The 12089-nt window shown below is 39.2% G+C and overlaps 2 protein-coding genes across 18 annotated transcripts in view; both read right to left on the bottom strand.

Annotated features, from left to right (window-relative positions):
- Positions 1 to 6167, bottom strand: part of LOC127593741 (gastrula zinc finger protein XlCGF57.1-like) — a 36958-nt gene extending 30791 nt beyond the window's left edge. For 7 of the 17 annotated variants that reach the window (XM_052055381.1, XM_052055380.1, XM_052055378.1 and 4 more), the window contains exons 1-2: positions 5935 to 6141; positions 5718 to 5846 (exon numbers count right to left, since the gene is read on the bottom strand). In XM_052055381.1, the coding sequence (XP_051911341.1) occupies positions 5718 to 5838 (121 nt within the window). In that variant the 5' untranslated portion in view covers positions 5839 to 5846; positions 5935 to 6141. Of the gene's footprint in view, positions 1 to 5717; positions 5847 to 5934 lie in introns of all 17 variants that reach the window. The other 10 variants (XM_052055379.1, XM_052055367.1, XM_052055373.1 and 7 more) reach the window with 5 other exon arrangements.
- LOC127593738 (oocyte zinc finger protein XlCOF6.1-like) overlaps positions 1 to 12089 on the bottom strand; it is a 653221-nt gene that overhangs the window by 35182 nt on the left and 605950 nt on the right. The window lies entirely within an intron of this gene.

Raw genomic sequence — 12089 nt, forward strand, 5'->3', positions numbered from 1 at the left:
TGCAAGGGGACTCCCAAAATAAGAGGCAATTTTTTTTCTGATCCTGACCTGGTTTACCAAGAGTTTCTCCGGTGTCCGACGAGGAACTGGGCGGGGAAGCGGTGGAGCGGGAGGGAAACTTGTCGGTGATCTGGTGCCATCGTTTTAAGTGGGTCTGCATATTTGTGGTGCTGCCGTTGTATGGCTTCTTAGTGCGACATTCCTTGCAAATTACGGAGGTTTTATCAAGCTTTCCGTCTTTCTTTTCGAAGCCGTAGTATTTCCAAACATAAGATTTGAATGTTGCGGCTGCATTAAATAGTAGTTTCCTTGCTGCTGCTTGCGCTAACTTCCATAATGTTTCGCTAGTTGTGTACTGGACTGTATGTGACGCACGGCTACCGTCCGTATTCAACACAAAACGCAAAGCAATGATGGTGCATTCATTGCGCCTAGGAAAGGGCAGATATGTGACGTTTAACATGAATAAAACGGCACTTGAATCAGATTTTACCGATACCCATCAATGCATCGTGATGAATCGCGATTTCACCCGTCAATCGCGTCTTACCCAGTGAATGAGCCGATGCGCTCGGATCGCGCACGTGCGCATCGATGTATCGATTAATATCGATTATTTTCCACACCCTTACCTGACATACCAACCTGTGCACAGCCTGGATTGATTACAAGAAAGCCTATGACTCAATGCCACATACATGGATCACTGAATGCGCGGAGTTGTATCAGGTGAACAGGACCCTAAGAGCCTTTGTTGCAAATTCGATGAGGATGTGGAAAACCACACTTGAAGCCAATGGCAAGCCACTGACCCAAGTGTCCTTCAAATGTGGCATATACCAAGGCAATGCACTCTCCCCATTGCTGTTCTGCATAGGACTGAACCCCCCAAGCCAAGTAATCACCAGACAGGCCATGGATACCGCCTCAGAAATGGAGCTACGATCAGTCACTTCCTCTACATGGATGACATAAAGCTGTATGCTAAGAGCGAAAGGGACATAGACTCCCTGATCCACACAACCAGGATCTACAGCAGCGACATCGGGATGTCATTGGTAGAACGAATGATGACGGTGTCTTAAATTCTTTCGTCAAATTGATCGTAGATTACACATGCATCGTCTTGGGAAGAGGATGTCAAGCCACATCAATACCTACCTGTATTAATGATTACCAGTCAATTAATCTTTGCAGTGTGAGATTGGAAAAAAATACTCTGATGATGCCACATGAGTGACATCATCAGAGACAGACATCATCTTGATACTTTGCACATTGTCTCACTTACATTACGAAATGTCCTTGCATACCTATTTGCCTTATCCTTGTTTACGATAATACTAATGCAGCGTGTTATACCGTAGACAAATTCCTTGTGTGTTCTACATACTTGGCCAATAAAGATGATTCTGATCTGAGGTTCAGAACCACTACAATAAAATCTGACATTTTGACCTTTTTGCCTGATTTCAAAAAAAATATCTAAAAATAATTTTAGATACTGTATTCTGGAACCACAGAAGTTCATGGGCACACGAAACGCCAAAATCAATTTTGTTATCTCACAACATCAGTTTTTATCATCTCTAAACCAGAGAGGATAATAATAATGAAAGTAGTCTTATTAGATACCTGTGGTATCTCATTGTGCCATAGATCTGGTGGGGTTACGAGGCCTTTTATTTTGAAATGCGGCATCAGATCTGAATGAAAGTACTGTGGTTGGATACTTGGGATTGCCTCAGACTTGGTCTAGTTGTGGGATAACTAAAATTAGTTTTTTTAACGACTGGAGTAGAGTTAACAATTACTTTTTTTTTTTTTATCTCAACTTTGGAACGCTTCTTGGTGCTATTCTGGCAGATTTCATTCACCCTGGGTGAACTCATCATTGGTTGACCGCCCAGAAATTATTTAGTTACATTCTTTTAAACCCAAAAGAAAAACGTGAATGCATCAATTGGAAGGCTTTTATTTTGAATGTGGCCAATGTCGCTCCCATGCCCCACATTACCGTAACGTAGAGTATTAACAATCGCAGTGGCGGTGAGTAGAGGCGCAGTCCGCAGAGGTGCTTCCGAACGTAGGCACTCACCCCGGAGTTGCTGAGCAGTGGGGTGCGGTGAGATTCATGGTTGGTGAGGCACTGACTCCTTTAGTGTCAGATATACAAATATATAAACCAAAAACAGTCACTTATTCAATTGGCTACTGGTTATTTCATATCCAAAATTTGACCCCGTGGGTTCTCCAGGGTTAAATATTCTATTGTATTTTTCTTAGACTAATCTATTTAGTTTTAAGATTGCAATGAATTGGTTCTATTCCGACTGTATGTTTTCAGTCTTTTCAACGAGGAGAACGACCTTTCCGCAGACGCTGTCGTAGCTGGTACAGTGAGCACCAGTTGGAGTAACTTTGTCTGTAGCAGATCATTCTGGGCCAAAAAGCTGTCCAGGAGATTTGCATTCATTCCTCGCCGTTTGTGAACTGTGCAGTCTGATGCGATCAGCCTTTAGTCTGACAAAGTCAAAAAACTTTGTATATTTTGACAGGCTCTGCAGTTTGGCGTCATCAAAATGTTGTGACATCATTAAATTTTGTACAGTCGACCAAACCGAGGAAACCTAGCTCACAAAATTATCAAACCCAGCTTTCATCAGAACACTGATGTTGCCCATAATCTTGTAGAACATTTGTTTGCTCTCATCTCTGACTGACTGATTTCTTCCGCTGTCGTTTCGGCCAAGTGTGCTGCATTTCTGCTCAAATCGCTCATACAGCGTGTTAAAGTCCTGTCTCATGCGTTCAACAACTCTGATGGTGTCGTGGGTTTGCGCACAACAATATCCAATGTCCATGACTTTGTTTTGCAGCACTCTAAAAAGTGCATCAGTTTCGCTGAAAATGCCCTCATATGCCATCATTAAAAAGCATGTCGATGCTTTTGACAGCCATCGATCATATCCAGTGACATCCATCATTTGAGTGTCATTGTCCCAGCAATCGGGATCATATGTTTGCGCTCCTAGTTTTTTAACACAGCTGTTTTTCTCCAACACTTCCAAGACACACGCAGCAACAACAGGGGCTTGCCTATCATCACTTACGTCATCAAATCCTAGAAATGCTTCCTTCACCACACAGTCCACTTCACTTTTGGCTACATAGCGCAAAATAACAGAGATCTGTGCTTTGTTTGTGATGTCCCTAGTCTCGTCCACCTCTACAAAAATCAACTACGACTTGGACACTGATGCTAAAAGAATCAAGGGTTAGGAACCTATGGCTTGCCAGCCAGGTGCAGCTCTTTAGATGATTGCATCTGGCTTGCAGATAAAACAAAGTATTTCCACTTTTTTAATCCATCCATAGATTTTTCACTGCTTATGTCCTGTTCAGGGCTGCACAAGCAATTTTAATTGGATGATACTGTTGAAACTACGTTGGCCATTGCTGGGTCAACAGGTAAACGCCCCCTTTTGAATCAGTCTCCCATGGTCATTCGCTCAAAGATAAGATGCGATATCCTTTATTTGTCCCACACTGGGGAAATTTACAGCCTCCAGCAGCAAGAATGTAGGTAGAAAGAAGAAAAAACAACAAACAGCATTCAATTAAGTGCAATATAAATAAAAAATGGATAAATCGCAGTGCTATTTACAATTGTCTTTCACATCTACGTTTGAAACAAAACACACTGTGGGAGACAGCAGAAAGGAAGCGTGCAAGCTACTGAGCAGGATGCAAGCTGGCCAGCAGCAACTCCGCATATGGACCCGCCGGCAAGGTGACTACAAGTCCATTAGCTTTGCTGGATCTTGAGCAATAGTGAGGAACGGAAAACCATTTCCATGAATAGTGATTATTATAACAAAACAATTTCAAAGAATACATTCAGAGGCTTATTATACGGGCATTATGTTGAATTCATTTTTAAAATGCACTATATTATACGGCTCTCACTGAAATACATTTACAAATATTTTGCTTTCATGGCTCTCAGTCAAAAAGTTTCCCGACCACTGCTCAAAATTGTCCCGAGGTGTGACCGTGAATATATACAGTATATATATACTGTATATATATATATATATATATATATATATATATTAGAGCTGTCAGTTTAGCGCGTTTCTGTTGGCATTAATTCAAATGAATTTTAACGTTATTAATTTTTTTCTCGCGAGATTAACACGGCACACGTCACAGCGGATGTTATGTTTCTCTATAAATAAACCAGAAACAAAACAAAAAGTGCGCTGCACAGGTCCACGCACTTTTGTTTTGCCAGCCACGGCAACGCGAGACACCGAAAACTGATACTTTAAGAGTTTATGAATGGAAAGTTTACTTTTAAAAGGTTTCCAGATTGTTCCACTGACAAGACCAAAGTTACCTGTATGTTTTGCAGTCGTAAACTGAGCTATCAATCATCATAGCACGTCGAGTCTGAAATACCACTTAATGGCCAAGCACACAGCTGACGTGAGTACTCCGCCCCCTCGTCTCAGACAGACGGCAATGGATCATTTCAAAGTGAAGAAAATGGATAACACGACAAAAAACAAATTTGCTGAAGCCATAGCTAAATGTATGGCTACTGCATGCAAGCTGTCAACATTGTCCACAGCTCGACTCAAGCTGAAATCATTCGCATTGCATCTAACAACTCCACTACGGATTGCCAGCGAGAGCCTCCATTACAAGCTGTGTACAGAAATTGTACGTAGCGGAGAAGGCTAAGTAAGGTACACCAAGCCAGAGAAGACACTATTTCTGGAGAGAAATAAGAGACTAGGTTGATGAGCCTCTGATGAATAAAGATCAGGCATTACGTTGAGTTCGATGTGTGGCACTGACGCGATTACTTCTTGTTTGGAACTATTTTTTGTGGAAGGTTACAGTGTTTTGTGTCCGTATAAATAAAGCGGGTGGAGCTTCTCTGTGTTCGTCTTACACCGACTGTGCGCTGATGCACGTCGATAGTTTAGCGGTGCAGTGGTAGCGACCACACTGAAAATAAAACGTCTCCAGTATTGTCATCGAACCAAGTGTAGTCATCCGAAATGACGTCTACACAAAACTGTAGAGAGACTTGCGCGCAAGAAGAACCAACAGAATCAAAATAGGCTGACTGCTGTGTTCAAAGCAAACTTGAGAAAAACGAAGTATGTGACCATGGCTGGAATCCACTATAGGCTGAGTACTAGTTTAGCTTAGATGGGCATTTTATCATGCTATATTGCTCTGTTTTGATTCCATAAAAAGAGCCGTTAAAGCAGCTGTTGTGTGACAAAAATATTTTTTTCACCGTTGTTGATGGACAGTAATATTGTGTGAGAGATTGTGTGAATAACTGCTCCAAGTGAAAATTGTTCATGTAAAATTGAAAATCAAAATTGTTATTAGAGTAAATATTTGCATTTTGCACATAGAAAACTGATTCATGATTCCATGTTGATGAGAGAATGAAAATGGGGAAAAATAGGGCAAATATAAAAGGAAATTCAGAAAGGCTAAAGTGATTGATTACGATTATTTTTTTAGTTCATTTGGGTTAATTATGACAGTTGCATTTTTAGTTAGATTAAATATTTTAATCGTTTAACAGCTCTAATATATATACGCACACACACTCACTGCGTACAAGAAAAACAGCATTTAAAGGCTTTTAAAAAGTGTACAAGACAGACAAGACGTTGTGACCAAACCTAATCTGTGAAGAACTCTTGGCTGCATCCTGCCAATGGCGTCCAGCGGTTGACGTTGTCCCTTGTGGTCCTCTTTTTCTCCACAAAGTTCCTCCTCGTATTCTGATGTCCTTGAGCACATTGTTCACACTGAAATTACAACAATTTTACGTTTACGATTTCTGTAGAGCGATGTGTTGAGCACGAGCACCTCTTTGTTTGCGGCGAGCAAGCTAACCAAAGCTAAACTAGGCCGAGAAACACCAATGTCCACCGAGACTACTTTAATCAGGCACGAAACTTCAACGAAAGATGTTTTGGTCCATCGAGATGACGGTGGACGCCCCGAGGGGAGGTTTGAACATGTTAACAACAAACTCTGGAGAATTTAGTGAAGAGTGTCGATCCCTCCTCGCTCATCTCTCCTGGACTGCGGACAAGCGATTGTGAACACTCTGCAACACGGAAAGCTGCCAACACAGAGCACCGTTGACCACCTTCAAAATAAAAGACACCAAAATTATGCATGCACGTGGGTGGGTTTGGATTTCAAATACTGTCGTTTTGATATGAAGAAACCTGTCCGTTTATGAGCTTGAAAGTAGTTTTAAATCTTGGACTTCAAAGCCACCCGTCCCCTGGAGGGTGGTAGGACAGTTGAAAGGATTTCCTTTTTTTCTGACGAAACCAGCATTTTTTTTAAATCTGAGATCTCAGTCGTTTTTTCATGGGTCAGATCTGATACCAAAACAACTGATAAGAACAGATAACAATTTAACTTTTCTTTGTTCATCTTTTTCTATTCTGGTTCGGAGGAGTGTACGGTATTTAGTTCAGTTTCCCATTTATTCAATATATTTTTTTGTAAAAAAACTCAAGTTTGTTTTCTTCCTGTTGGAGGTTTCCCCTTGACTCTAACTCGAGTCTGCTGTTGCCAATCTCACTGTGACCTGAAGTAGTGCACCCTAACTCAAATCGATTTGATAAATTGACACACTTTCCCTTGACAACTTAATAGAAGGGTGCCACTAGTAGCGGCACCTAGGGTGGCTACACGATTTGGCGAGTTTTAATCTATACAGTCTTGTAAAATAAAAATGTTTCCAATAATTTCTTCAGGTAACGATGAGTTCATCCTGAGAATATGAAAGCTCTCTCAGAATAGCGTTCTAATGTTGAGACAGAAAATAAAGTCAATGTGAACTCTCCATCAATCACTAAAATGTCACCTCATTCAAAATAAATGAATAAATTAACGAATTAATTAATTTTCATCTCAAGCTGCTTCAAACAACAAAGCTTATGACGGAAAAGTGGTTAGGACTGCACGACTGTCTGTGTGTTGTGTTTATTATTTTACTTGATGTTAACTGTTTTGTTAAGCGCTTTGTTATAGCTGCCGCTGTTGTGAAGCGCTATATAAATCAGCATGTATTGTTTTGTATTGTATTTCAAAATAAAAGGCCTGTAAAATCTGAATTTTTACCTTAGCGCTTGTTTCAAAAAAAGTAATAAAAAATGTGGCCCTTGTGATAAAAAGTGAATCGGAAATGGATGAATGGACAGATGGGTGCATGTTTGGTTTCTCTTTGGTTGTTGTTGTGTTTTCTTTTTCCCTGGCTGTTTTATTTGGGTGAAATTAACAGTTTGGTTTGTTGATTTAACCTTAAATGTTCGGTGATTTTGTTTTACTGTATTCAAAGCAGTTATTTCAGCTTGAGTTCTTCAATTAAACGGTGTGGACTCAAATGTTACTTTTAAATTCAGTTTATTTACTTCACACAAATGTCAATAAAATTGCGTTCAACGATGTTGTACAGATTAAATACGTATTTACTTTATTATATGTCAATTGGTTGGATTCAAATCAAGATAATGACGAACCACAGTGCGGTGCTGCGACGCAGGGCGTCAATCAGAGCAATGCACGACTTGATTGATTGTGATTGTGAATGACACTGTTCAGAACGGCCCCGCCCCCTCAGCGAGTCGGACGTTTCGAAGTGCTGTTAAGGAGGTGCGAATCACTAAGAATGGCCGGTAAACTCGGTTAATAGTAAGACACGTTTAGATGATCAGTTCAGGCATATTTATTGTATTGCCGAAATAACTTGGCAGCACGGTGTAACACAACCGACGGGAGCGGCTCTATTGGAAGTGAAGAGGCTGCCGGTCTAAGGATGGCAAAGTGCGGATGTCCAACACTCAAACTCAGACTGTGCTCAAACACAAACTGTTGCGGTTTTGGAGCGTCTCTGCAAGATGGTCAAGAACTTGGAGAAACTGGAACACGTGCTCAAATATTGACTGAAATCACGGATTTGGTTGATCGACGCCACTAAAGAGACATAAGCCACGGACTCAAGGCTGTCTTAAATTCTTGGACAGCCTGCCACAAAAACAACATCTGCTTTCTCGACCTTCCACTGATGAAAGTATGCACGGAAGCTCGTCCCCCACAATCACCCACTACTTCATACATTCCCTTGGTTCACCGTCTTCATTGTTTGTCTTGTTGTAAAGTGTCCTTGGGTGTCCAGAAAGGCGCTGATAAATAAAATGTTTTATTATTATTAACACGAACCGTGGCCATGAGCATAGCGTCTGCTAACTGAAAGCGGAGGTTTTGTTCATATGTACATCCGGCATGCCTCTCCACAACAAAAGCAATGAGCAAGAGCGCTACACATAACATGAATCTCCGACACCCCCAATGCTGTTAGCTCACTGGGCAAAACAACAAAAATGCATAACACAACACATTCACATTTCAACACCCTCCACAGATACGCATCGCAAATTCCCTCAACCCTTGTTTTGTCGTTCTTTTAAATATCTGAATACATGTTTTACTGTATTCCAATGCTCCACAGTTGGTTCACTGAAATGCTGAGATAGTTTGCTGACAACATACAGTAATTGATTTCAGGTCTTCTGCATGTAGATAAGTATATTAAACTTCCCACTGCTCCGCTGTACTGTCTCGGCTGTTTTAGCTTTTCTCCTGTCACGTTGTGCCCGAAGCGATAGAATGATCGCTCCGTGCACAACAGAATAAGGAAGTGGATCCCCGAAATAGCAGACACAGAAAGGGAGAAAGCCCGCCCCCTGCTGGCAACCCCGGGACGTGACATCTCCATTTTCAGTGTATTCTAGTTTTGGTTCACAAGGGGTCTCTCTTGGTTGACAGTTTTGCATTTCAAACCTTTCTAGAATCTTTTTCACATATCTTTCCTGTGACATTTTAATCTGTCCATCTATTTGTTGATTCCAAGGTAATGTTTCAATCTCCCCAAGTCCTTCATTTTGAATCTCTGAGTGAGTATTTGTTTTACATCATCCATTGCTTTTTCCCATTTTGCTGTCAGCATACAGGGAATAAACTGCTGTCACCACAACCTTGGTCAGCTCCTGTGATTTTTTTGTGACGATCTTGTCACGTTTGCGTGCGAGCGAAGCAGGTTTTGGATCCCAATAATCGCAGGCGTCAACAAGTTATGCGTGAAAAACAAAATAGTTTAATATTTACAATAAGAATGGCTAACTAAAAAAACGCTTCGATCCAAAAGGCAAGGGAACAGAAATAGAACCGAGTATGCAAAAGAAAAACAACGTATCGGAAAACACGCGAGAAAAAATCAATGTGTAATAAAAAATAAAGGTCTGCGGAGCAGAGAAAATAGTACAGAGAAACTAGAAGGACAAAAACACAACGAGAAGGATAGCAAACAACAGGTCAACGAACGTGAAAGTGGCAATTAGTGATGGGTCCAGCGACACCGATGCGTTGACGCAAGGTGGTGGGCAGGGTACGGGTGATCCAGGAGGATTTCCCGTGCCCTTGTCTTGATTCTTGCAGTGTGCAAGTCCTCAAGAGTGGTGTATCTACCCCGGTCAAGGATGACGCCTCGTACTGATGTCCAGAAACGTTTAATCGTGGAACACCGTGAAAACTAAAATACATTTCAAACAACATCAAAATTACAATATCTTTAACAAGACATTAAAATAAACACAAAATGACATACCGTGTGCACCTTGGTAAACCGAAAGTAGATCAAATTAAATTACGTAGACCACACGGTATCGTAGATCTCTCTGTCTCTCTCTCAAGACGTCTTCTCGATCTTTCTCTCATTCTTCGCTAGCCACGGCACGTGACCCAGAAGCGATTCTTAACAAAAAAAAAATCCAAATAACATATTCAGACGATTTAAAGAAAAAACAAATATGACAATTCACATAGAAATATGAAATACTTTTGCAAAACAACAAGCCTAAAATAAATTGTAATTTCGTTGTCATGGCAACCAACAACTCAGTCTTGGCGCCAGTTACACCGGTTTTTTTCCATCAAAAATGAAAACAGCTAAAGCCATTCCAATTTTTAAAAGTGGAGAAAGACAATTTTACAATGTTATAGACCAATATCACTGCTACCACAGTTCTCAAAAATATTTAAAAAACATATTTTCTCGCAGACTTGATAACTTCATACATAAACACGTGCGATGAAGTGAAAATCAGTATTATTGTTTCAGAGAAAAACGGACCGCCTCAATGGCAGTAATGGAGTTTGTGGAAGCAATAGCCACTAATTTAGACAACAAAGAATTCACTGTTGGGATTTTTCGAGATCTAAAAAAAGCTTTTGATACAATAGATCATTGTATATAATTGAATAGATTAGAGAGATATGGTATTAGAGGCATAGCATATCAATGGATTGAAAGTTATTTAGAAAACAGATATCAGTATGTGCAGTTCAATAACAAAAACTCTAATTTACTGAAGATTACTCACGGAGTTCCTCAGGGATCAGTGCTTGGACTATTCATCTTATATATAAATTATATCTGTTGTGTCTCAAAACAATTCAAATGTGTCCTATTTGCGATGATACAACCTTCTACTGCTCTGGAGAAAATATGAAACAACTCCTAAAAACTGTGGAAAATGAATGAAACAAATTTTAAAAACTGGTTCGACAGAAATAAACTATCACTAAATTTGACAAAATCAAAGTTTTTGTTTTTGGCACCAGACCAATTAAACACCAAATTAAAATAAAGATAAACTCAATTGAAATAGAAGGAATTGATGAAAATAAGTTTCTTGGACGAGTAATAGATACTAAACTATCCTGGAAGCCACACATAAATAACGTTAAAAGAAAACTATCGAAAACTACAGGGATCCTCCACAAAACTAAGGATGTGTTGAATAAGAGTTCTTTGTACACATTATACAGTATTACTCATTATTACTCCCATATATGACCTACTGTGTGGAAATATGGGGGAACACCTGTAAAACAAACACACTCCCTGTCTTAAAACTACAAAAAAGCAATTAGAATAATCAACAGGTCGAAATATATAGAACCCACAAATCCACTATTCATCAATTCAAACACAATGAAATTCTATGACCTGGTTGACTTCAAAATCGCTCAATTAATGTGTAAAGTACATAATAATCTCCTTTGCCAAAATATCCAGAAGCTTTTTGAAATTGGAGATAGTTGTTATAATTTAAGGGGTACCAACCAATACAAAAAATCCAAAACAAGAACAAACATCAAGCAAAGGTGTGTATCAGTAATAGGTGTCAATCTGTGGATTAATTTGGAAACGGACCTGAAAATGAGTCAATCGCTGGTTGGGTTAAAAAACAAATTCAAAAGATGAGTACAAAAAAAACTGCACAAAACAGAGTTAAGAAGATACATTTGATGTACTTTAAAATAAAGTAATCAACAGAATTACATTGATCAATTTATGTCATGTATTAAAGAAATGCAGTATTTATAATGAATATGAGAAAATTGATGTATAAAGGAGAAAGAATGAGTATATACAGTATATACAAACCGAAAGGTGTATAAATAGATAAGTACAGTACACATAAGAGTAAAAGTATGTGATGATATGTAGATTTTTTTCTTTTCTTCTTTGTCTTGAAAAAAGATGAATTCATATACTGCTACATAGCAAGGGGTAGAACTCAATAAGTTATTTACTTCTTCCTACTCCTTTGAACATAAAAACTGTGATGATGTCTGTCTTTATTTTTCTTTTTTATAATTTTTACTTGCCTTCACTTTTGTCAATCTGTTATTGTATTGTATGATCTATATGTTCAAGAAACAATAAACGAACAAACAAAAACCCTTTAATGCCTGACCCATCAAGGAATGGACAGAAAAATCAGATTTTTGGGACCTGAGATGTTCATTTACCCTTTTAACAAAACCCACAAACATAGTTTTGCCATATTATTTTGTTTTCAATATTGTTTGTGATATTGTATCAATTTATATAAAAATATGTAGCTTACATCCAAACTGAAAATTTGGGGAAAATCATATTTTAAACCTGCAGTATATGTACT

Source organism: Hippocampus zosterae, chromosome 21 (assembly GCF_025434085.1).
Source record: "Hippocampus zosterae strain Florida chromosome 21, ASM2543408v3, whole genome shotgun sequence".
NCBI lineage: Eukaryota > Metazoa > Chordata > Actinopteri > Syngnathiformes > Syngnathidae > Hippocampus > Hippocampus zosterae.